Raw genomic sequence first — 24,002 nt, 5'->3', positions numbered from 1 at the left:
CCAGAGTCATCACTGCCATCCAGGGAAGCACTGCATACCTCCAGCCCAAGATGGACTGCCTCTGTCCCGAGCTGCAGGCTGACCTTGAGCTTGACTGTTCTTTGTCTCTGACATCTGTGCGCTCCACTGGGCCCCACCACCCGACCCTGGCATGCTGCCTGGCACCGAGTGGCACCATCATAGGTCTGATGACCTCCAGGGTTTGGTCTCCAGCTTTCTTCCCCGGCCTGTCTCTGAAGAGGGATCTCCTCTTCCAGCCTCTCTGAGGTTAAGCTGTGTCTCCCAACATTTCCAACTGCTCAGACACAGCTCCATGACACAAGCTGGTGCATGGTGAGCAATGTGGGCCCAGACACAAAAGCACATGTACACACTCGGGTGTAAACAAAGAGTTAGTTTTATTTTACTTCATTTGTTCTGGAAGTTGGCTTTAAAACAGGGAGAAGGGGACAGAAGATGGGGACAGGCTCCCAGAGCTCTAATTTTTCAACATGGCAAAAGTCACAGCCCTGGACCACAGCCTTATGGATCTAGGCAGCAAGGCACGACAGAACTGCCAGGATGTCTGTCCCCTGGGAAGGAGCCATGTCGGGCGATGGCAGCTCAGAGAGTAGGCTGTTCTTAGCCCGGGGCCTCCTTCAGGGTCTCAAGCAGGGAGCCAAGGGTTTGTCCTCTTGCCCCTGACCTGGGAGTTCTTGGCTCAGTAAGGTCCGAGGGGCCGCCGTAAGCATAGTCCCCAAAAGGCATATGCCAGACACCCCCATCCTATGGGGGTGCTGCGGGAGAGCCCAGAAGGAAGGGCTGGTAGGCACAGCAGAGGGGTCATCCCAGCTTAGCATAGCCTGGAGGGGCAGTCAGTTCCTGGAACACGGATCTACCTATCCCCCATCCCGCCCCCAGGGCACAGGTACAAGACCCTGGTCACTCCCTACCCATCCTGCAGGGAGGCAACCGGAGCCAGCGCTTCCTAAAGGTCTTCAGCTCCCTCTTCTCCTAAAGGCCCCCGAGGGAGTCTGCCAGAGGCCATGGGTTGAGGGCAGAAAGATTCCCATTGAATCCTTATGCCAGGCCCTCCCTGAGCGCTCCCCAGGGCCCTCAGATCCACACCGTGGCCTTGCCGTCCCTGCTGCCCGTACTGCCCTTCTCAGAGCCAGCCCTGGGCTTAGAGACCAGCTGTTCCTGAGCCCCCGGCCGGCCCTGCTCCCCAACGGTACCCCCCGACGTGGCGCTGCCGGTTCCGGAAGCTGGGCCGGCCGCCCTAGGTGGCCCCCGAGACGCTGCATTGAGCGCTGAGCCCGGCGGACTGTCCCGGTCCGCGGCCACCGCCGCCACCGCCGCCCCATCGCGCAGAGCCTGCAGGGCCAGGTTAGCCAAGTTCTGATCGTGCGCTCGCGCGCGCTCGGCCGCACGCACCACCAGGCTGTAGTCGGGAGGGCAGGCCAGGCCGCCGGCGGCCGCCGGGAAAGCGCAGGGCGGCGGGCGCGGGGCGGGGCCGGGAGCGAGCGCCGCCGAGGCCCCCCGACGGCCGCGCACGGCGTCCTGCGCACTGCCCAGACCCAGGTGCGCCATCTCGCAGAGGTTGAGCAGCAGGCACAGGCAGCTAACCACGTACATGACCAGGAGGAAGACCGTCTTCTCGGTCGGGCGCGACACGAAACAGTCCACCACGTGTGGGCAAGGCTGGCGGCTGCAGGCGAAGAAGGGCGGCACCTCGAACCCGTACAGCAGGTACTGGCCCACCAGAAAGGCCACCTCGAAGGCCGCCCTGACCACCAGCTGGGCCACGTAAACGCGCATCAGGCCCTCCCTCTGGATGCGCCGCCTCCCGTCGTGCTGCCCGGCCGGGCCAGGAGCGACCACCGTCTTGCCGTCACCTCCACCCCCCTTGGCAGCCACATCCTCCGCGCGCTCCTCCTCCGTGTCTTCCCCAGGGCCCTCGGGCGCCCCTGGCTCCTCGTCGTCCTCCTCCTCCAGCGCCAGCATGGGCTCCGCCTCTCCCAGATCGGTGGTGTCCGGCCAACCCGGAGGAGGCGGTGGCAGCTGCGTCCGGGGCACGCGCCGGGGGCCGGGGCGACGGCGGAGGGCACGTCTGCGCTCCTGTTCCGAGGCGCGCGCCAGGCGGTGGACAGCGTAACCCAGGTACATGACGGAAGGCGTGGAGATAACCACGATCTGGAAGACCCAGAAGCGCACGTGCGACAGGGGCGCGAAAGCATCGTAGCAAACGTTGTCGCAGCCCGGCTGCCGCGTGTTGCAGGTGAACTTGGATTGCTCGTCTGAGTAGATGGACTCGCCACCCACAGCCGTCAGCACAATGCGGAAGACCACCAGCACGGTGAGCCACACTTTGCCCACGAAGGTGGAATGGTTGTGGATCTCCTCCAGCAGCCGCGTCAGGAAGCTCCAGCTCATGTTGGTCATGGGAGCGAGCAGGTGGGACCTGCAGGCGTGTAGGCAGGTGGTCATCGGGGAGGGGGAGAGGCAACTGGGAACTGCTGAGCCCAGAGGTAAGGTGCCTGCAGGCTCGTCCTACAATTGTCTACCCCGGAGACCTTGCGCTCACTGCCTTGCAGAGGTCTCCCTCATACTCATCCTCACCCTGTGTGGGGCGATGGGGACAAAGCATCTCCCACTGATCCTGCCCTTTCTGTCCTCTCTCTCCCAAAGCTCCCCCAAGAAAGCTCCATCTTGAGGCAAGTGTACCTCTCACCCAGACCCCTAGAACCATAAAGCCTGTGTGCTGCCGTTATTGGCAGAGGGCGGAAAACAGGGAAGCCCGGCCCAGCCCCAATCGGATGCCACTCTCCTAGGGTAAGCTTGCCAGCCCCCCAGGCCTTCACAGCATCCCAGCCTGTGTGCTCAGAACAGCTCCCCCATAGTCCATCATTCCCCAGCCCCAAACCATGCTGCTCCAGTGGCACTTAGCCACCCCTCCCTCTGCTCATCCACCATCCAGGGTTCTCCATCTAACCCCAGGTCCTAGCTCCCTGGACTGTCCCAGGATCTAATCCAGGCGAGACTGTGTCTGGTGAGGATGCAGTCCTTCACACAACCACACTTGGGCACCTGTGAGATGGCATCATCCAGGCCGGCTTAGTCTGGAACAGATGTGCCAGAGAAGGGCTCTGTAGTTCTCTCATGCCCACCCTCCCTCCTCACGGCTACCACAGAGTTAGTACCTGCTCCTGGGAATGTGAAGGGAAGGAGTCCCCCAAGCATTCAACACTGACACTTCTGGCTCCCTCCCCTTGACAAGGCCTGGGAGGCAGCAGCAGTAGGTATGGACGACCGGCATCGGGAGTCGTGGCTCCAGGCCTCTTTATGTAGTTAGGGCCTCTCCCCTCAGGGCAGGAAGAGGGGGCAGCCAGCAGGACAGCAGGGGTTCCTGAGGAAATGCCCCACATCCTTACATCTGTGTATCCCCTCCTGGGACCACGTGTGCAGTCAGAGACTCACTCCCTCACGCGCGTACATGCATGCACATACAAGTGTGTCTGTGTGTGCCACATATGCAAACATTCACGTGCACAAACACAGCTGCCGGCCTGTGTGCACAGGTTCGTCCCCACCGATACACACTGTGTACCCGTATTCACACACACGCCTCAGACACAAGTGTATGCCCAGGGATTCATAAATGCACATGTGCGCAGATGCCGGCACACAGCCGTCCATACCCACGCTCACACTTACTCACAAACTCAGCCGCACGTGCGAGGACGAGAGACTTACATATCCAAATGCTCACAAATGTTCGCTCCTAAGGAAGAGCGAGCTCGGGCACACACGTGTGATCACTTACACACGCGCACTCCCGCAGCAAGAGTAAACCTGTCCACGTGTGTACATTCCCAGCCTGATGCACCCTCAGGGTCTACCCCTTCCACCTCTCTGCCTCAAGCATGCACATACGGTGGGGTCCTCTGGTGCCCTCTCAGGAGTGGACTCAACTCTCATACCTCAACTCAGTCTTAACCCCTACCTGAGACCTCAGTCATAGGAGCCCAAGGCTTATGTGCAGACCCGGGGTGGGGGGACCAAGAGTTCCTGGGTAGACCTGCCTAGCAGTGTGTAGGATCCGACAGCTGGGTCTCTGGTAAAGCCTTACTTGGCAGCTTGGCATTTCTCTGGTAGGCCCAGCTATTCCTGTCACAGCAGCTGATCAGCACTGAGCAGGGAGATACAACATTGCCACAAAAGAGACGTTGTAGATTAGCCCGGGGCTGACTTTGTCCCTGGATGGACCAGGACTTTGCTCTGGAAGGACCTGTCACTCAGTGCCTGCACGCACAAGTCACAGCCACTCATTTTCAAGAGTGGCACCAAGTGCTATGGTTGTAGAGTGGACCTGGACGAACCAGGACCCTGGGCTCAGGCCATGCGCAGAGACACTTCCAAACTTGACCCTTGAGTCTGCAACTCCTTCCTGCCTAGCCTTGGCGCTGCCATGCTAGCAGGCACCTCAAACTACAGAGGGTCAGACCCACATGTCAGTGTCCCCTCCAAAGCAACCTCTTCACCCTTGGACTGCGTTACCCGGGTCACTCTCTTCTGAACATCTTGGGTCCGTCAGCAAACCCTGAACACATCCCCATCTGCCTCCTGCCCAACTTGGGAGCAGGCGGCCACTGGCCCTCTAGGTCCTAGCTGCTTCACTCTTCCCTATAAACCTGGCTCATGCCCACTGGGGTACATGGGCTAGAGTACCCCTACTGCCCTTCAATTCCTTTTTTTTTTTTTTTTCAAGATTTATTTATTACATATACAGTGTTCTGCCTGCATGTACACCTGCATGCCAGAAGAGGGAGCCAGATCTCACTAGCCATAGTTGTGAGCCACCATGTGGTTGCTGGGTGTTGAACTCAGGACCCCTGGAAGAGCAGCGGGTGCTCTGAACCACTGAGCCATCTCTCCAGCCCCCTTCCATGACTTCTTAAAAGACAAGGTTTCATGTAGCACAGGTGGACTTCAGACTCCTTATGTATTGATCTGTTAGGAGTTCAGATGACTGTGAACTCGTCTTCCTCCTGCTTTCTGCCAGCCAAGTGCTGGGATTTTTTAGGCCCCTGCCATTCTCAGCTCCTCCAGTAACTTCTGACTAGGGCATACATCAGGGTCTCATCTAGCTACTGCACCAAGTGCCCTTCCTCAGTTGGCTTCTGGGACATCCTCTTCTGTGCTGAAGCCTGGACCTGCCACCCTTCCCCGACTGCACAGACACAAGCACGCTCACCTGGCCACACAAGTTTTATACAGAGACACAGACAGACATGGGGGGACAGAGAACCCGGCACCTGTACACACTCAACACTCTAGCCTGCCCCCCAGAGGCTTCCTGATGGCTTTAAGGACCAGTTCTCTGGCACCAGCTATATGCTGGGGATTCCAGGGTGCACTTGGGTTTAGCATGGTAGAGGCAGCCTCTCACAGAGAATAGTTACAGAATTTACCATGGAAACCTGTAGTGTGTGTGTGTGTGCCGGCTGTGCCCTCTGGCCCCAACTGCAGAAACGCTTGAGGAGGAAGAACATTTCTGAGGTGGGTGTGTTCACGCCGCCTATAATTCTAATACTTGGGAAGGCAGAGGGAGGAAGATGGGAGTTTCATCGTCATCCTCTGCTACATGGTGAGTCTGCTGCGAGCCTGGCCTGCACTGAGACTCTTTCTCAAACCTCAGCCACAAAGTCATCAAAAGACACATCTAGGCCCTGGACTCTGGTTTCTGACTTCTCTGCCGAAGAGAGAAACTGGAAGTCCTTGGAGCAAGTGGCTGATCAGATGACTAGGGAAGGGAAACTGGGTGTGGAGAAGGCTCAAAGGGGAAGAATATTTACACACACACACACACAAACACACACACACACACACACACACACACACCAACACTGGTAAGTGGATTGGTTACACTGAGGCTGCAACAGTTTAACCAATAGACTAAGGAAAGGAGGACAACAGACTGTGACTTCGGTTAGAGATAGCTCCAGATAACAGCACCTGCATCCATGAATAACCAGGCGGACAGGAGAAACATCCCTGCATCCATGCAGAGGACCTGCCAACCGCTCTCAGAGACTGTACACCCAGGAGAAGGGGACACACGCCAACTCCAGTGGCTACGTCTGGATAGCACCGTCACGTCAGAGGACAGCGTGAAATGGGGACAAACACCTCCGCAGTGGCACCTGAGCCCTGCGACTCCGCATCATGGCTGTGTAAGTCCTATTGATGTAAGCATGGGCTCATCACTCTCATGGTATTCTTCCTGAAACCCATAACCCCAACAAAGCAGGAGAAAACACGGGCCAATTTCCAAGAGGGGCACCCTGAAAAATACCTGGGTGGTATTGAAGTGGCCACGGGCAGCTAAATCGAGGAGACTGTCTTCAGAGAGGTGCCCTGGTGTCAGGAGGGGCCAGGGGGATGTGGAGACACCCGGACTGTGGCCTTCAGCTAACACAGAGGCAGCACTGGAGCTTACGATGGTTACATGTTTCATGCCAATGGGGCCTGGGATATGAGGTCCTCTGGGAATCTTTCTATTGTTTGTATTGTTTGTATTGTAATTACAAACAATACAAACCACCACAGAGGTGTGCTGCTACCCCCAGCTTCACAGCTAATTGCGGGGGGTTCTTCATTCAAGGAACCCTGCCCCCAGGCAGCTACTACATCTTGGTCCAGAATTAGGCTCTCCATAGGGTGAGAGTCGGGCCCCACACAATACATAGCTCACGACTCCGCCCCTGCAGGCCTCCCTCAGAAAGCCTGTCCAGGAATCCTCTACCGGAACCAGTCCTCTCGGACATCCAGCCCAGCCGAGGCCCTGAACTGACCAGAGCCCTGAAGTAGGCAGCATGGTGCTGGGTGTATGGCCCAGTGTCAGTAAACACTTAGCCAGCAACTTAGTTATTTAGTTTGGTGTGTGTGTGTGTGTGTGTGTGTGTGTGTGTGTGTGTGTATTTTGGGGGAGACCTTATGGTCCTCAATCGACCCCCAGGCTAACAGGAGACTCAGGAGAGGGGTGTGGTGGCAGTTATCTGTGGCCACCAAGCATTAGGACTTGACATGCCAGGTCTCAAGCCCTGGGCACCCAGTACAAACTACACACCTGCTCTATGACCTGTGTAAGAGTCACAACCCTGAGTCTGGAAAACTACAGGTTGATCAGCCTTCGGCTAAACGACATTCCAGACACAGAGGTGCTGGCCTAGGCAGGTACCACCAGCCTCTCCTTGCCTTCCTTTGGAGCTGCATAGGGAGCACACTTGTGCCCAGTTCCTTGTAGAATGCCCACACTCAAATCAACCTGATCCTTGGCTCCCCGTAGTCCTGCCACATCTGCCAGCCCCTCCATCGCTGAGCCAGCTTCCCCATACAACAGCAACTCGACAGCAGGCCCTCTCAAGCAGGTCTTCTCTCCCACTCCCATCCTTGCACTTGGTACCTCCCCTCCCCTTTCAGCTACCCATCCTCACATCTCCCTCTGCAGTCCCTGGACATAGCAGGTAGGTGGGAAGGAAGAACTGAGAATGAACTGTGGCATCCCGAAGGCTTCTGTGCCAGCTACAGGGCCACACTAACCCATCAGCAGCTGTGCAGGTCCAGCTGCCGAGAGACAGTCTGCTTGGCAGCAGGCAGGCGGATAACGAAGTTTGTTCAGTTTGAGTAGACTGGGCTGCCTCCCATACTGCTCCCTGGGACAAACTACAACTGGCTGGAGTGGACCGGCCCATCTTACCACAGCCTGAGGGGTCTCGGCTGCTGGGGAAGTACTGAATGCACTCCGGGCTCAGCAGCGAGTTCCCAACTCCCTCTACCGTGGATGGGTCGTTTCCCAAGAAGAGCCACAAAGCTGCTGCTGCCACTGCGAGTCCCTTAACACAGCAAGACAAGGGTCTGGCCAGAGCTCCAGGCAGTACCTTCTGTGACAGCCCCCTCCCCCAACAGAGCCTGAAAGGCCAGGATACAGGAGCCTGGTAAAGTCCACTTTAGCCATCAGAGTACAGACCAGTCTGCAGCCCTGGCAGTGCCCTCCCTACCTTCTCCAGGCTGGAAATGTAAGCCGCTGGCTGAGCCCCTCCACCTGCTGGCTGGATGCTGGCTCTACTGCCGGGCTAGGGCCACCTCTCGCCACCAAGCACAATGGGGGATGGAGGAGGGGCCCTCAAGGGCTCCATTGTTCCCCCCAGGTTCTGAATCCATGATTGTCCCTGGGGGTGGAGCGGTGGGGAGCTAGACAGGCCTGCTGGGGGCCCAGGCAGGTCCTGGCCTTTTCTTCCCCAGCCTCCACTTGAGGTCCAGGCAGTTCTGGAACATCTGCACTTTTGGAGACAGCCCAGCACTCCCCAGCCTCCCTGGCTACGTTTGCCTGGGTACCTGCCTGCCCTCTTCACACCCATGTCCACCTAACCTGCCCAAGTCCTGCCCCAGGAGAGGCCTCACCTGGAGGTGCCCAAGGCAGAGCTGTGGCTGACCACCGGGTGGGGGTAGCTGGCTACAACCACTGCCCTCCCTCCTGGGATTGCTCTCTTGGGCGGAGCCAGGCAGCCCGGGCTGAGAGCCCAGAGGAAAAGGGGAGGACAGCAGGACCCAGACACCCAGAATGTCTCATTTTGGGCAGGAGGGGAGGGACAGCCGCCCTCAACTTACAAACATCTCCCTCAGGAGTGCTGCACCCGGCTACAACTTCTAGAGCTCAGAATTTGGAACCTCTACCAAAGCCCCACGGATCTGCCCCTCTACTAGCCCAGACAGGGTTCACTTCTTCCTTGGGCTTTGGCTGGCTACACGCAGGACAAGAGCACACAGCACCCACAGGTCCCAGGCCAGCATTATGACCGTAACTTTTCCCCTGCGGCTGGGCACTTTGCGGGGGGGGGGGGGGGGGGGGCTGTCCCTGAGTCTCCAAATGGCTCAGAAACAGCTTGAAGAGGTAAGAGCACCAGGTTCCCAGGGCTGAGCCCTTTCCAGCCCATGCTGGTTGTACCAGCTGACTGGCTCAGAGAGGAAGACGTGATCACAATCAGCCCTGGCCAGCATTTTGATGACTGGTGGACCCTGGCTGTGTGCAGGGACAGGGGCCACCAGACACCTATGCAGCCTTCATCTGGACTGACCAGGGAGGGGTGGGCAGCCAGGGGCCATGAGCTCAGAGTGGGGGCTGTGATCCTCTAACCCAGAGTTACTTTATTAGGAGGTCATGTCAGTCCTGCTCCAGCAGGAGGGACAGGGATAGGGACAAGGACAGCCAGGGCGAATAGATGTGGGTACACTTCGGAGTCCTTCGGCCTCAGCAAGTTAGCCCAGGGTGCAGAGCCACCATGTGGCCAGACAAGGGGCAAGCCCCTCCTACTTCACAGTGGAAGCCTATTCCGAGTCCTTGGTGCACCCCACCTCGAAACCAGGCAGGTCTGTAACACCGGCATCACTCTATGAAATGAAGCAGGCCTTCAGGCATGGCCAGTGCCCTGAGCCTTCTTGATTTCCTGCCAAGGAAGGAAAACAAAGTCAGGAGAGGCAGGGGACCAGAGAGGTCTGGGCCTTGTATCCTCCCCCGGCCCCCAGGGACTCTTGGACTTTGTGCCTGCACTTGACCAGTCTGGCATCTGGCAGAGCCTCGGTGGCTTACGGCGCCGAGGTATGTGTGTGGGCCCTGGCCTAGCTGGGTTTGCTGGACTCACAGGAAGGCTTGTGCAGGGGACGGCCCCCACAGGGCAGTGGGGGCGGGGCCCACCTCAGAGAGGGCCTGCTTCAGTATAGCATAGGCTTCATCCAGGTTGTCATTGATGATCACCAGGTCAAACAAGCCAGGCTCCTTGCCTGGGGATGGGAAAAGACAGAGTCAGGAACACCGGGAATTTGCCCTTCTGAGCCTGTGCCACTCTAACAATGTGCTAGCCGGCTAGAGCTACTCTTGCTGCCACTGTGGCAGGATGGCCCTCCTCTAGAGAACCTCAGCTGGGGCTTGCTCCCATCAAGTCCTGAGTACCAGAGTGTGGACCACAGCCCCCTCCCAGGCCTCTCCGAACTGGCACTGCCTATGGCCACACGCACACAGGGAAGCAGCAAACAGTCTCCATGACAGTGTCTGAATGTGGACCAAGCTCAGACCCAGAAGCAGGAGCTCAGCTGCAAAAAGATGCCTACAACACTCCCAAATCAGTAAGCAAAGTGTGGTCCCCGAAGGCTCTGCAAACAGAGAGGTCTGGCCTCCTCTGTCTTTGCCCTCCGTCCTCCCTGTCTCCTGGTGAATGGGCTGGCCACATGCTCAGGTGTAACTGGTCTGACTGCACTCACTGCTCTCCATGTCAGCCCGTGCAGCTGCCAGCCGCTTTGCCAAACTGTCCTCAGTCTCAGTGTTGCGTAGCCTCAGTCGTTGCTCCTGAAATGCAGGTCCCGGTCAGGTCAATATTCTGCAGTCTCGGGGCCTGCCCTGCGGTCTCCCACACCAGGTACCCACCAGCACATCCAGCGAGGGGGGCTGCACAGAGATGTAGATGGGATCCAGATCAGTCTTCTTGATGTTGCGCACACCTTGCAGGTCGATGTCCAGCACGCAGATGCGGTTCATGGCCTGCACAGCCCGAACAGCCTCCTTGCTGGGAGGAGGGAAGGACAGCAGGCAGATGTTCAGTGGGATCGATGGAAGACCTGGCCCTTAAGCTCACATGAGTTCTTGCCCGCTGGCCATCCTCAGCGATACATGCAATGGCTGCTGACCCTTGGTAACCTCTTAAAGCTTTCAAGAGCTTCAGAGAAACTAAGCCCCCTCCTTCCCAAGGCCCATCTGGAGCTGGCCTGGGCAGTGCAGAGGCTCCCGGGAACCCAGCACCCTCTGGACTCCCCAAAACATCCAAGTATACCCTTGGCCAGCACAGCCCTTTATACCTGTCCTGCAGGCAAAAGCCGCAAAAGCCTAAAAGGTTTGTGCTTTTGGTCAGGCCTGAGCTGCCCGTCACTGCCTGCCTCTCCTGTGTGAGGTATCTCATGGATCCTTGCCTCACCGGATGGCTTGAGGACAGATGAACATGGGGCATGGCTGGGCCTGCCTGCTCCCTGGAGCCTATCCTCTAAGTGCAGAGGCTAGGGGGAAAGCAAGCCATCTCAGTCCTAGGAGGGAGACAGGGAAGGGCACTGTGTGGTAAGAGGGGACAGGCTGGAGAGCTTCCGTCTGCCACAGTTCTGGGATTACCCTGATCCGTGCTCCCCGGCCCATACCGAACTCAGCCCACCTTGTCCCATACAGGTTGCCCGAGAACTCGGCATGCTCAATGAAGTCCCCTGCTGCAATATCACGCTGCATCACCTCCCTGGTCACAAAGTAGTAATCTGCGGAAGAAGAGGGCTTTCCAGGGGGCATCCCAAACCAGCCCTGCCTGGCCTGGCCCCTCACCATTCTACACGGGCCTGCTATGACCAGATCCAGGCTGGAACAGGTACCACTGTCCCCACCACTGTCCTCGCTGGGGAACTGGAAATGGCCAGGTTCCACAGGACAGGGGACAGAGCTGCCATACACTGGGCAGGCAGACGGTTCAGGCTTTGCTATGATGAGGACCCTAATCCAGCCACTAACCCAAAAGCAAGAGATACTCTCCTGCTGAGCTCTATTACAGCCAAGGCACAGAAAAAGCATTCCCTCTACCTCCTCACACAACCCCCCCCCCCCCCACACACACACCAGCTGGTGCCTGAGACCATGGATTAGCAGGTCAGCTCACCTTTGCCATTTTCCTCTCCAGGTCTTGGGTTCCTTGTAGTATCTAGGGGAAGGGGAAAAACAAAAACAAAAACAAAAACAAAAACACCAAATCTATCACACAGTGAAGGGGATATACAACCTCCCACCCTACCCTGGATCTCCCCTTGCAGGCCTGCTCAGTCCTCTGGTTGTATAGCAGCAGTTGGTGCTCACAGCCTGGGCAGCCCAGACCAGATCTCAAGAGGTCACTGGGACCAAGATACTTACTCTAGGTGGAGGCTCTGGGAAGAGAGAGGGTAATGGGGATAAGGAGGATAAGGAGAGCATCTCCCAGGCTAGGTGTGTGCATTTGGGGACTCTAGGAGTAGTCCTGGGCTGGAATAGCCTCTGAGCTCCTTGCCCTTCAGGGTCCTGAGGCACTCACGGGACACGCTGAAGCCAAAGATGCTGTCATGTTCCTGGAACAACTTCTTGAGTAGGGTGCTTTTCCCTGCCCCTGATGGCCCACTCAGCACCACTGGTCTCGGTCCTGCCATGCCTGTGAGAGGAAGGGCATCACAGACATGAGCGGGGGTTGCCCTGGCAACTGTTCAATAGGCGGTAGTGGCATGAGGGCCTCCCAAGGGCAACATCTCCATAAAACCTGAACCCTCCTCACCACAGCAGTCAACTGGTAAGATGGTAAACACAGGCAGGAAGTCCAACAGGATTCCAACATCCAGCCTCACCCATACCCAACAGGATGTCCACAGAGCAAGTGACCCAGAACCAGACAATGCAGCACTCCCTGGACCCACCCCATACAGGCTGCCCTCCAGAATCTGCCTGGGCTTGGCTCCCTTAACTGGCACTGCCCTCAGGGGGTTGTCTGAAGTGCGAATGTCCCTGTGCCTAGAAACAGCATCCTCAAATCTGTTCAATCCAAGCCTTTGTGGGAAACTTCCCACTAGACACGCAGCCATCTTTAACTTGTCCGAGAAGGACAAGCTGCTGCTGAGAGATGGACTAGCACCCGCTAGCTTCCCAAGGGGAAGTGAATGCAGCTCAGTGCTCAACATCTGCCACAGGTAGGGGCTGCCAGGGAGGAGGGGCTGCTGCAGTAGGTATGAAAGCACAGCAGAAACCTTTCCCATCATAGTCTAATCTGGGTCCTGAGCCTCCTTCCCTGAAGCTCTGCTGGCATCACCCTAGGACCATCTGATCCCACCTGCTCCTAAGCTCGAGTCTCAGCACACAGTCCCACCTCACTGTCAGCCCTACTCCTCCTCCAGGAAGGCCTCTGAGTAGGTCATTTACACAACAGGAACTCTGCCTATGAAGGCCCTCCTTCCTCCCCAGAAGGGCTCCCACCTACCCGGTGTGTCGCAGCCTCCTTGTAGTCTCCACAGCCTCCGTAGTTAGCCTGAGAAGAGTCAATGGCTGCTCTGCACTGAGGGCTGGGGGACTAATCTCCAAGCCCGGACCCCGCCCTTCTGAGCAGTAAATCCCCGAGGCACCCCGGCCTGCCTTGCACTGTGAAATCAGCCCTGTCCTCCCACTGTGCAAGAAGGAAAAGGCGGACTTGTCCTGCTCCCCAGACTGTGCCTGCACCTGTCTAAATTATCAGGCAGCGTCTGGGTTTGCTGGGAGATCGGGAAGCGCCGGCACTGGAGCTGCTGCCGTCTCCTGAAATCTCGGCAGAGGGAGACAACAGGGCATTTGGAAGCTGGATCTAAGCACCTCTGACCTATGAGGGGGAGGCCCACCCAGGTTTTGGGCCCAAAGACATAGGCTGCAGGAAGGGAATGAGCTTAGAAAGGTCTTATGTTCTTAATCCCCAATGTAGGCCATGAGGTAATCTTACAAAAGCAGTGTTGCTGGCATTCCATCACCCGCAGGAGCACAAGTACTGCATGTATGGTACATGTGCATGCACATCACACATGCATGTTGAAAACACACACACTCCCCCATGCACATGTCCCTGAGAAGGACATAGGACCACCTACCAAAGACCCAGAAAGGAGGACCTAGGGTAACTCACCCAGTATCACCATGCTGCTCTCAGTAAAACTGTTCCCTTTCTGGCTCTCCCCAACATGCCTATCAGCCCTATCAAACCGACCACTGTATGCTATTTCCTAACCCGCAACTCATGACCACCTTTTCCCTTGTCACTGAGCCCTGCTGCTTCCACTGTGGCCTGGTCTTAGCATGTCTGCTGCAAACCACACAACCCAGCTCCCACGAAGCTGTCCTCCCCTCTGCCTGCTGTATCAGGCATTCAGGCAGAGAGCTCCTCGAGATGCTGCACTGCCCCAAATCTCCTGTGATGTCCACAGGAGATGTCCACTGTTGTGACCCACAGCTGCCAATATGGGTTCTAAATCTGCACTTTCCACACAACCCATTTCTGGAGCTGTTGGTTCCCTTGAACTTAAAAGGAGCTCAAGGCAGTGCTCACTGTAGGGCTCAGTAGGCTCACTGTATTCCAGACACTGAGAACACAGGATCTGAGACTCAAAGAACAAGCATCATGACAACAGAGGAGAACCAAAGCTGAGAGATGTTTCAAAGTGCATGAGGTAAGAAAGCTTCTGAGAAAAGGATCTCGGGTAGAACAGCCGGTAAGAGGACATGCATTAGGGACAAGCATGCTTGGAACAGATGATCTGGCATCTCGTTGGGCAATGAGCAGCCTGTGCTTATCCCTGACTCTATACCCTGCTTCCAACTCTAGGTAATAATGAGCTAGTATCACCCAGAATCTACCCTCAAATCCTCATTTCTGAGATTGTGGAAGCCTTCACTTGCCCCTATCCCTACACCCTGCAGGCCATGCCCAGGCTAGAGGGAGGAAGGTCGCTGCCATGCACATGCAGACACACCTCTGACAGCTGAATCCTACCCAGCTCTGCACTCCCTTCTGCACCCCTGCTGAGCCACCTAACCTCGCAAGCCCAGACTTTCAGGCATCACAGAGTGTCATTTGTCCTCCTGAGGCTGAACCACAAGAGACAGGAAGACACAGGACATCAGTTCCACCCTGTTGGTACCTTGGTTCTAAAGAGTCTCAATAGGTGCCATCTGGCACATACAGCTCATGGATCTTTGACAGCCCTTGGTGACACTCTAGGATACTGAACTTGCTTAGACCTAACAGGTACCAGCTGGCCTTGGCTAGCTAGCCGTGTGGTACAGCGGCAGAGAGAAAGGACAGTGGGGGCCGGAGAGGGGAAGTACGGGGCTGGGAAAGCCCCAAGCCCACCAAAGGAGGGGCTCTCGTCAATAGCCAGGCAACAAGACCATCATTAATCTCCACAGGGCTACCGCTTATGTCAGAAATTACAGACCTAGTTTTTGCCCTAGCATTTACAGAAGTGTGTACTGCTTAGGAGCATTTTCCTTTGGGGGACCACTTTAGAAACTTTTGGACCCCAATCTCTTTAGCTCCTCCAGTCCCAAATTTCAACTGCCCAACAGAGCCCCAAGCCCTTAAGTGTAAAACAATCCAAGATGGGAGTGGTTTCCTTAGGAGCACTGGAGGAAACATGCTCTGCTGGACCGTTCCCTGGACACAACTTCCCATACAGCCTCCTCCTGCCTGTGCCTTAGGCTCCTGGGACTGGCAATCTGCCAGAACCACCACCTCTCTCCTGTCAACTACAGAGGAGGCCCTTCCAGGAATGAGAAGAGTTACTAGTCCCCTAAGACACAAACAGTGGTAGGCAGATATCAGTGACACATCCCGGCCCTGAGACCCCCAGAATTTAGGAGCCTCTCCCAGCAGCAGCACCCGGAGCAGCCAAAGCGTTTTCATTCTTATTCCTCTACCTGAGTCAGATGGACATACCATGGCCTCCCAAGGAAGTAAGGGTGGAGAAATAGCAGCCAACCACGAACAAGCTGCTGCACCTTCCTGGGACTACCCATCTCCATTTGTGTTTCTTGCCATCAAGGACCAAAAAAAAAAGAACACGCTGAATCTTGACCAGGGTCCTGGATGCCAACCCATAATCATGAGGCAGAGTGAACATAAAAGAAAAAGGGTTCAGAACCCAACGAGGATAAAACGAAAAGACCTAGGCCATTGCAGTCTGTCATCTGCTCGCTGGTGCAAAGGGAAACTAAGGCCCAGCACCGGTAGGCAGGGGATGGGTTAGGTAGGGCAAGGCAGGATAGGGGAGACAGGGTACCACCAGAGTCAGGGAGGATGGGGACCAGCAAATACAGGGTCAAGGAGGATGGTGGATAGGGTAGGGGAGACTGTGGACCAGCACATTCAGGGTCAAGGGGAATGGGGACAGGGTAGGGCAAGAGAGACTGCGGAGGCCCAACCAGAAGTCAGGGTTACTGAAAGAAGCCACCGTACAGCTGCATGAGCCCTCATGCTACCTTTCCTTCTTCGTTGCCTGAACTCTCTCCTCCCACACCTCCTTCTGCCTATTCAAATCACCCCATTGTATTTCCTGAATATTTTGCATGTGTCAAGACGGAAGCTAAGTTTTAAGTGCGGCTGAACAGACATGCATGGTCTCAAATTTACTACTTTAGAAAACTACTGGTCTCCCCCATACCCGGGAAAGATCCGGTGCTGGATCAAGGAAGGGCAGGCAAACCCCAGCAGTGGCGGATGTAGCGTCCATTGGGATATAAAAGCCTAATATGTGTAGGCAGGTGTAAAGTGGGTAGACAGGAGCTAGAACAGCAAGAAACTGTGCTACTTAGTGGCCAAAACGGGAAACCGCTTTAGTGGTCGCTTTCATAACTAACCCATAACCTCCCGAAGGATGAACTGGAGGAGTGCCCACAGAAGCAAAGAGCCTTCTTCCTTCTCTTTTGGACCCTTTCAAAGGCTGACAGATCATTTATTTGCTTTCTCCCTCTCTCCTCAAATACCACGTGGCTAATGTCACCTGCTCCTCCTCCAGCCACCACCTGATGGAGCCTTGCCCACTTCCACGTTAGATAAAATGATGCCCGGGAATATATTAAGCTGAAAGGTGGCTTTAGAAACCCTAACCCGAGACAGGTGAAATCCCAATATTCACACCCAAGCGCCGGGAAGGCCTGCACTGGCAATGGCTGAAGAATAAAGCCAGGGGCTTGGGCTTGCCCAGGACGCTGGGTGGGCAGAGAGTCGAGGAAGAGCGCCGACTAGGATCAGGCTGCGCGGATCTGCGGGCGGCTGGGACTCCGCGTGCCCGTCCCTGTCGTTCTGGGGACCCGAAGGACACGTTCCTCCGGCGTCCTCACAAGAACAGGGGCCACTTGGGGCGGCACGCAAGGGGAACACGCTGCCGCAAGTCCCCCGCTCCTGGGGCAACGGGCCGCCAGCAGCACAGCGCACTCACCGTCCGCACGGACGCATTCCAAGGCGGCCACTGCCAGCCCGGCCAGCGGGCGCCGCAGCATCATGGACCGCCGCAGGACTACGTCATAGCGGCGCGACGACACACGAGGGCGTACCGGAGAGCCGCACGGCTGCGCGATCGCCAGCCGCTTCCCACCTCCGCCCACCGCCAATACGCCACCCTCGCAGGCCCCACCTATTCTGTCCTATCCCGGCATGGGCTCGGCCGCCAGGGTATGTCACAGCCGCTTGTCCGTCTGAGTAGGCCAACGGGAGTGGCGAAAGAGAACACTTGCTGCGTGGGCGTGGCCTATTGTCGTTGCGTCACCTTCAGGCTCCGCCCCTTTCCACCCACCCTTCTTTCCCGGCCTGCATACAGAGAAGACAGCATTGAATCTGTTCAGTCACGTCTGTTTTAGCTGGTTACCTGTTATGTCATAAGTCATGTCAGAGTGGCTAAGCTCTTCCTGAGGACCCACATTCAGTTCCCAGCACTCACGTGGTGCGGTTTTATCACCTACCCTCACAAGCTCACACCCGTACACAACAGACACATACACAGAACTTTAAATCTTTTATTTATTTTAGATAAAATCTTTTAATGTAGCCCTGACTGGCTCGAAACTCACAGAGCTACCTGCCTGGACTCACTGTGTAGACCAGGTTGGCCTCGAACTCAGAGATCCTCCTGCCTCTGACTCCCAAGTGCTGGGGGGATTAAAGGCGGGCACCACCACACCCAGCTGCTGTTTACACTTTTTGAGGAACTTAATTCTGTGTCCCATAACGACCGCAACAATTTACATTTCACCTGTGTCTCTAAGCTCCCCTTTTTAATCCAGGTGTGGTGATTCGTGACTATATTCCCAGCATCAAAGACGCTAAGGCAGGAGGATCGCAAGTCTGAGGCTACCCTGAACTACAAGGTGAGACGCCAGCCTCCACAGTGCGCACTGCAAGTGAAAACAAAACAAGCCAGGCTCGCCTGTAATCCCAGCACTTGGGGAGGCAGGGGCAGGTGGGTCTCTGTGAGTTTGGGGCCAGTCTGGTCTACAGAGTGAGTCCAGCACAGCCACGGAATCCTGTGTCAAAAGAAACAAAACCAAACCTTACAGCCCTTGGCAGCCAAAAGTACCTTCACATGCTGCTGTGAAGGAGTCCAGAGGAAGTCATCCACATATGAAATGCTAGGCTGACCTTCAGGATCCGCAGAATGTGATATCAGAGAAGCTTTTGGGCATGACCGTCCAGGCATAAACTTGGCCTTTCATCCAAGGGTTCCAGATGGGAGAAAGTCCTTGTTTCAAGGCTTTTTTTTTTTTGAGACCGGATCTCACGTACCTCAGGGTAATTTCAAACTTGCTGTGTAGCCAAAGATAACCTTGAGATTCTGACCTGCCTGCTTCTAGCTTCCAAGTGCTGGGATTGTGTTTGTCTCAGACAGCTCAGTGTGAGATGAAGTTTGGGTCTGCAATATCCTTGGAGGCCTCAAGACACCATCTGAAATACTATCCCAATGAACCTACAGGAAAACAAAAATGTGGATGCTCCGGGAGTCCAGGTGCTCCTCAAGGTAACACTTGAGCTCCAAGCAACCATCACTGTAACTCACCACTGCTTTAAAGACATCACGAGAAGCCAGTTTTCACACTAAGAAGAGGTCTCCTTCTCCTCTTCTTCTTCTTTAAAAAGTTATGAGTTAAAAAAAAAAATGGTCTTATACGGTGGTATATGGTGGGCCTGGTGACTCACACTTTTAATTCCGGCACTCAAGAGCCAGAGGGAGGATCTCTGTGAATTCCAGGTCAGCCTGGGATACACAATGACTTCCAGGTTCACTAGACGTGAACCAGAAAAGCTTAACAGCGCTTTCTTCAGAGTGCCTATGCCGCTCCTGCTCCTAGGCCATTGCCAGGACTCGCTCGCTGGCTGATGGATGATCACCCGATCTTTGTAAGGCTAGAACTTCCTGTTAGGGGATCTTACAGGCACTAGTTTACAGTTGCATGAGTTGCCAGTAAAGGCAGCTTTGTGGTGCCTGCTTTCTAGCCTGATAACGACCCTTGCAGGCCAGCATGTACGATTAACTCCGGAGGCTGGCTGCCAGGCTGCAAAAACAAACAAACAAAAACCATGACTTCTCACTGTGTCTCTTGAAGACCCCTGCCTACAAGCAGGACAGCCTGCATGTCTGAACGTCTAGGGAAATAAACTGACCAGTGCAACCTAAGAGGGATGGCAAAAAAAAAAAAAAAAAAAAAAAAAAAAAAAAAAAAAAAAAAAAAAAAGGAACTCAGGAAGAAACAGGAAAGGGGAAGGAAAAACATCTGCCACAATGTTGCCAGGAGCCCAATGTAGCAAAATCCTTTCACTGGAGCATGAGAAGTAAAATAGACAAGCGTGTGCAGTCCTCCTGAGAGCCTCTGGACGGAGTCCTGTAGCCTGCACAGCAGTACACATCGAGGGCTCACAATAGCCGCTGCCACAAGCTCAAGACAGTGAGTGGGCAGAGCTTCAGGACCCCTTGGTGTCGGGCTACTCAAGAGACTGCAGTCGGGTGCTGGAAAGTCGTGTCGTTTGGCTCGGGAGAACAGACTGTTCTCTAATGATATCCCTCACGAGTACCGCAGTTACTCCAGCTCTTTCGCGTTGGCCGTTTTGCCATCCCGACATGGCGCTTAGATGTCCATCTTCCGGACCTGGGGCCCACCACGAGCCCCGAGGCGATCCGTGTACCTCCTGGGAGAAAGTGTCCATGGGATCACCTGGAAAACAACCCGGTGTGGAAACAGATACCAAGGACGCACAGGAGTCCGTAGCAAGGCTGCCCGGCTTCTGTCAACGCACCGCACGAAGCCGTGCTGTCCCCCAGAAAGCCCCGGAGTCAGCGTAGTGCGCGGGTCTTGCCCATCCTGGCTTTGCCACTCGTAGCGACGCCGGATCTAGCCCAACAGCACAACCAACCAGGACTCCTAACCGGTCAGCCTCAACCACGCCCACCGGGTCTTACCCCGCCCTTAACGGAGGGCACCAGCCCCGCGCTGTGTGACGCCATCGCCGCGCGACGCGGCGCCTCCGGGAGCCCTGGGTCACGGCGGAGGATCGTCGTCTACAGTGACAGGTTCCCTGTGTGGCCTCGCGTGGCCCGGCCTCAGTTTCCCACCTACTGAGTACAGTTCTGCACGGTGGGTCTACGAGGTGGCGGCCTCTTGGGCCCCGGCACCAACCGGCCCCATCACGGAGGAGTGAAAGGGAGGGCAACTTGCGCCCTCGGGTGGGGCGGATGGGAGGGGCTTCTCCCCAGTTGACCGGAGGCCTAGTCGTCGTGGCTAGAGAGGAGGAGGTCCCGGACTTAGGACACTGCCCAGCGGGATCGCCTTCTTCGAGGCTGTTGGTCCCCTCTCTTGGGATCCTTCCCTAGGTGGGAACGTCCTAATCTACTCGCTCTCCACTGTTCCAGTCTTGTTGAGTGCGTAGGACCCTGGACTTCCGCCTGCTTAGACCACTCTGGGAGAAATTATTGTTAGGTATTGTTTCTATTGTTAGGAAAACTAGAACGATGTTAAAAAGAAAGTGAACCAAGCATTCCACACGTACACGGCACAGGGGATTTCTGACTCGAGAACCCGCTTCAGGCGTAAGTGGGCCTCGGTCTTGCTGACTATAGTGTCTTTGCAGGATGCGACCCTGGTAGCTGCTTTTGCAAAAAGCCTCCACAAGCTGTTCTAATTGAGACCAGAGGGCTAGTAGGCTAGATTGGCAAGTGACACACCTAGGTCTCACACCTAGTTTTCTGTATCCAAGATTCAAACCACAGATTAAAGATAATTTTTAAAAAATTGCGTCTGTATTGAACACAAAATTTTTTTGGTTTTGTTTTCTAAACAAAATCATTTAAAAACGGTTATGTGGTTTTGTATACTCTTAGGTTGTTTGCTTCAGTTTTTTTGAGACAGAATCTCAAGTAACCCAGCCTCACCCCCTGTAACAGGATAACCTTGAATTCCTGATCCTCTTGGCTCTGCCTCTGAGAGTGTTGGAAATACAGGCATGCACGTCCATACCTGGCTTTATCCTTTTAGGCATTATAAGCGATTTAAGGCATATGGGAACCGGTGCACAGGTCATATATAAACACTATGCCACTGTGCAGCCGAAAGCTGGCAATCAGTTTTATTACCTGTAGGGGACTCCTATAGCCAGTTCCCTGTGAATACCAAGGGGCAATGGAGATGCTCCTGGGTCTGACTTACTAGGACAATAATCAAATGGAAAAATCAGTTTATTTTCCCTTGTCCAGCAGGTCCTACATCAGGGCCAGTGACTGTTTCCTACTGCCACCACAGCTCTAAGGGAAAACGATGCAATTGGGCAGCCTGCTTGGGTAAGCATGGAATTCCAGTCCCCACAAGCACATCCCAAAGCACCCTGTGCTCTTCTGGAAGGGGCTGTTATCCCCCATTCTCAATGCTGGAAGGCTTTGTGGTGCCCTGAATCACCCGCTGTACACTGCTTTGACTATGTTAGTAGTTCAGTGGCCGTTCCTAAATGTGAGTCATCAATCTTGGCCAGTGTCTGGTTGCTGGGCAGTTCTCTGTCATGCTCTCAACAGTGGCTGGCCGTCCTGGCACTTCTTGCTGTCTGCCTCACCACCATCGGTCAACCAGTGCCTGTATCTTGCCTGTAGCCTGCTGAGACACTGTGCTGCGAGGGCAGCCTCCCCTGCACCCTGCCACCTACACACATCCTCTTGGAGAGCTGATTGTAACAGGGCTTCATTCACTCGGCTGCGTCGCCAGGCCTATGGTCGCCTCTACCCTGTGCTGTTGGTCAAACCGGACGGCTCCACCATCCATATCCGATACCGGGAGCCACGACGCATGCTGGCGGTAAGCTTCCTTCAGTAGGTCCTTGCTGAGCCATGGTATTGGGGCCCAGGGTCCGAATTTGGGATCGGAGTTGCATATGTAGTTCTGGTATACACTGTAGTACAGGAGCAGGGGAACAGCTAGACACCAAAACGCCACCAAAATTGGAAGAAACAAATTAATTATTTCTTTTTTGGGTTTTGTTTTTGTTTTATTAATAGAGGGTCTTATGCAAACCAGGCTGGCTTTGAACTTACATAGCTGAGGCTGATCTTGACCTCCTAATCTTTCTGCATCTTTTTTTTTGTAAGATTTATTTATTTATACATATGTGTTCTGTTTGCATGTGTGCCTATGATAGAAGAGGGCATCAGATCCCCTTTTAGATGGTTGTGAGCCATCATGTGGGTACCAGGAATTGAACTCAGGACCTCTGGCAGAGCAGCCAGTCCTCTTAACTGCTGAGCCAGCTCACTTGCCTCTTTAAGTGTTGAAATATAGGCATAACTCACCAGGCTTAACAAGTCTATTTGTTTTTTGTGTTTTTTCTTAATTAGTTAATTAATTAACTTATTTATTTTTAAACAAAACAAAATAAGACATGAAATATGGACTGTAGTCTAATTGGTAGAGCGCTTGCCTAATAGGCACAAAGCCTTGGGTTTCAGGGCCACATAAAACCAAGCGTGGTGGCACACATCTATAATGGTAGCACTCTTGAGGCTGAGGATCACTGCTGTCAGTGCAAGACTTTCTTGGCCTAATTAAAACTTGGTCTTAGTGGCTGGAGAGATGGCTCAGAGGTCCTGAGTTCAATTCCTAGCAACTACATGGTGGCTCACAATCACCTATAATGAAGTCTGTGCCTCGTCTGGCGTGCAGGCAGAAAAAAAAAAACAAAAAAAAAAAAAACTTGGTCTTAAACAAGTGTTTAAGTGCAGGGGAAAGGAGCAGAAAAACATTTACCTTTAAAACTTCTGTTCCGAAAGGGAAAGAAAGGCCAGCCAAATCTATAACTAGTAGGCCAGGAAGGATAGAAGGCACAGGTAAAAGAGATACAATTATCTTTCTTGGTTTCTACACTGACTCTCCTTAATGGTGTGTTTAAACCTCCACCTCTCCACAAGCAGATGCCCCTAGACCTGGATGCCCTGTCTCCAGAAGAGCGCCGGGCTCGGCTTCGAAAACGCGAGGCTAAGCTCCTGCAGAGGACAGGGGAAGAACCAGAGGTGGTTGACAGTTTTGACACTGAACAGTACAAACGGTTTTGGACCAAGACCAAGAAGTAATTCTGCCAGGGAGTTACAGTAGAGACATTTTGTAAGGATGGGGAGGCATCTGTCTTTACACAATACATACTTGAAACCATGGCCTGTTGTCATTGTCTTCATGTGTAAACCCAGTCCTGAAACCCATCATTTAAGTATGTGCCAGCTCAAAGCCAGATTGTAAGTGTAGGATTAGATTTTTCACCAATCCTACTTTATTTAGGGTTCTTAAACACCTTTACCTCCCTTCCAACCCTCCTCCCCAACCTTAAGTAGGGAAAAGGGCTGTAGACCTCTTTTATATACTTCCTGCTGATTAGGGTCATGAGTCTTTAGGGGATTACCAAACTCACATACCAGCAGTTCAATCCAAAGGCCAACACCAAGCAGCAGCAAGAATCAGCATGACAAGTCAGCAAAAGCTGCTAGACTCAGTTGGATTGCCCTGAGAAGCTCTCTGGGACGTTTCTCTCTGTGAAGTCAAGTGTCAAAGCATGAAGATCAGCACAGCGATGTTGATCCAAAAAGTGGGGTCTCACTGTGCTCCTCTCCTCAGAGTCCACCCACAGATGTTCTCTGCTGGCCAAAGCACGACCCTTGCATGAGAGCTCACAGCCAAACATCACATGCCCTCTCACAAAGCCAACCTCCAGCAAAACATCATGTGCCCAGCCTGCAGCAAATCATCACATGACAAACCAGAAACTTCACTTCAGGAAATGCTCTGGTTTAAGGTCTATTTAGGTCAGACCTATTTGTTGGTTTATGGTTGTTCAAGACAGGATTTCTCTGTGTAGCCTTGGCTGTCCTGGACTTGCTTTGTAGACCAGGAT

At 54.5% G+C, this 24,002-nt stretch overlaps 3 protein-coding genes and 1 long non-coding RNA gene across 8 annotated transcripts; 1 reads left to right on the top strand and 3 right to left on the bottom strand.

The window, feature by feature from the left end:
• Positions 1-385: 385 nt before the first annotated feature.
• On the bottom strand, positions 386-8,496 carry Gjc2 (gap junction protein gamma 2). Of its 2 annotated transcripts, none has more exons than XM_055594241.1 (2): positions 8,443-8,496; positions 386-2,440 (listed from the first exon to the last, which is right to left on the bottom strand). In XM_055594241.1, the coding sequence occupies exon 2, from the start codon at positions 2,419-2,421 to the stop codon at positions 1,096-1,098; it is 1,326 nt and encodes a 441-aa protein (XP_055450216.1). In that variant the 5' UTR covers positions 2,422-2,440; positions 8,443-8,496; the 3' UTR covers positions 386-1,095. The 2 variants fall into 2 exon arrangements, with proteins under 2 accessions (XP_055450216.1, XP_055450215.1); XM_055594240.1 differs by lacking the exon at positions 8,443-8,496 and adding an exon at positions 8,040-8,096.
• A 670-nt stretch (positions 8,497-9,166) lies between these two features.
• On the bottom strand, positions 9,167-17,201 carry Guk1 (guanylate kinase 1). 2 transcript variants are annotated; one of them, XM_055594433.1, is made up of 8 exons: positions 17,035-17,201; positions 12,126-12,239; positions 11,721-11,762; positions 11,232-11,328; positions 10,460-10,598; positions 10,297-10,381; positions 9,734-9,819; positions 9,167-9,485 (listed from the first exon to the last, which is right to left on the bottom strand). In XM_055594433.1, the coding sequence occupies exons 1-8, from the start codon at positions 17,096-17,098 to the stop codon at positions 9,450-9,452; spliced, it is 663 nt and encodes a 220-aa protein (XP_055450408.1). In that variant the 5' UTR covers positions 17,099-17,201; the 3' UTR covers positions 9,167-9,449. The 2 variants fall into 2 exon arrangements, with proteins under 2 accessions (XP_055450408.1, XP_055450409.1); XM_055594434.1 differs by lacking the exon at positions 17,035-17,201 and adding an exon at positions 13,056-13,103.
• A 393-nt stretch (positions 17,202-17,594) lies between these two features.
• Positions 17,595-19,272, bottom strand: LOC129666927 (uncharacterized). Its single transcript, XR_008718665.1, has 2 exons — positions 18,646-19,272; positions 17,595-18,555 (listed from the first exon to the last, which is right to left on the bottom strand). It is a non-coding gene; the product is annotated as an uncharacterized LOC129666927 (long non-coding RNA).
• Positions 19,273-20,064: 792 nt separating this feature from the next.
• Positions 20,065-23,271, top strand: Mrpl55 (mitochondrial ribosomal protein L55). Of its 3 annotated transcripts, none has more exons than XM_055593982.1 (4): positions 20,065-20,218; positions 21,337-21,417; positions 21,646-21,922; positions 23,032-23,271. In XM_055593982.1, exons 2-4 carry the CDS (start codon positions 21,395-21,397, stop codon positions 23,188-23,190), a joined length of 459 nt encoding a protein of 152 aa, XP_055449957.1. In that variant the 5' UTR covers positions 20,065-20,218; positions 21,337-21,394; the 3' UTR covers positions 23,191-23,271. The 3 variants fall into 3 exon arrangements, with proteins under 3 accessions (XP_055449957.1, XP_055449958.1, XP_055449959.1); XM_055593983.1 differs by having other exon boundaries at positions 20,067-20,218; positions 21,721-21,922; XM_055593984.1 differs by having other exon boundaries at positions 20,067-20,218; positions 21,334-21,417; positions 21,721-21,922.
• The last annotated feature ends 731 nt before the right edge of the window (positions 23,272-24,002 follow it).

The sequence above is a fragment of the Psammomys obesus genome, unplaced genomic scaffold (genome assembly GCF_907164565.1).
Source record: "Psammomys obesus unplaced genomic scaffold, mPsaObe1.curated_primary_1811, whole genome shotgun sequence".
Lineage (NCBI taxonomy): Eukaryota > Metazoa > Chordata > Mammalia > Rodentia > Muridae > Psammomys > Psammomys obesus.
Note: the sequence above shows the minus strand (reverse complement) of the source record. Positions and strands in the feature narration are given on the sequence as shown.

Excerpts from the sequence above, each read along its gene's own strand:
- Mrpl55 (XM_055593982.1), top strand. The coding sequence starts at position 21,395 with ATGCAATTGGGCAGCCTGCTTGG. Across the intron at positions 21,418-21,645 it reads CAATTGGGCAGCCTGCTTGG|TGGCTGGCCGTCCTGGCACT; the intron begins GTAAGCATGGAA and ends TGCTCTCAACAG. Across the intron at positions 21,923-23,031 it reads AGCCACGACGCATGCTGGCG|ATGCCCCTAGACCTGGATGC; the intron begins GTAAGCTTCCTT and ends CTCCACAAGCAG.
- Guk1 (XM_055594433.1), bottom strand. The coding sequence starts at position 17,098 with ATGATGCTGCGGCGCCCGCTGGCCGGGCTGGCAGTGGCCGCCTTGGAA. Across the intron at positions 11,329-11,720 it reads TGGAGAGGAAAATGGCAAAG|ATTACTACTTTGTGACCAGG; the intron begins GTGAGCTGACCT and ends CTTCTTCCGCAG. Across the intron at positions 9,820-10,296 it reads ACGGGCTGACATGGAGAGCA|GCAAGGAGCCTGGCTTGTTT; the intron begins GTGAGTGCAGTC and ends TCCCATCCCCAG.
- Gjc2 (XM_055594241.1), bottom strand. The coding sequence starts at position 2,421 with ATGACCAACATGAGCTGGAGCTTCCTGACGCGGCTGCTGGAGGAGATC.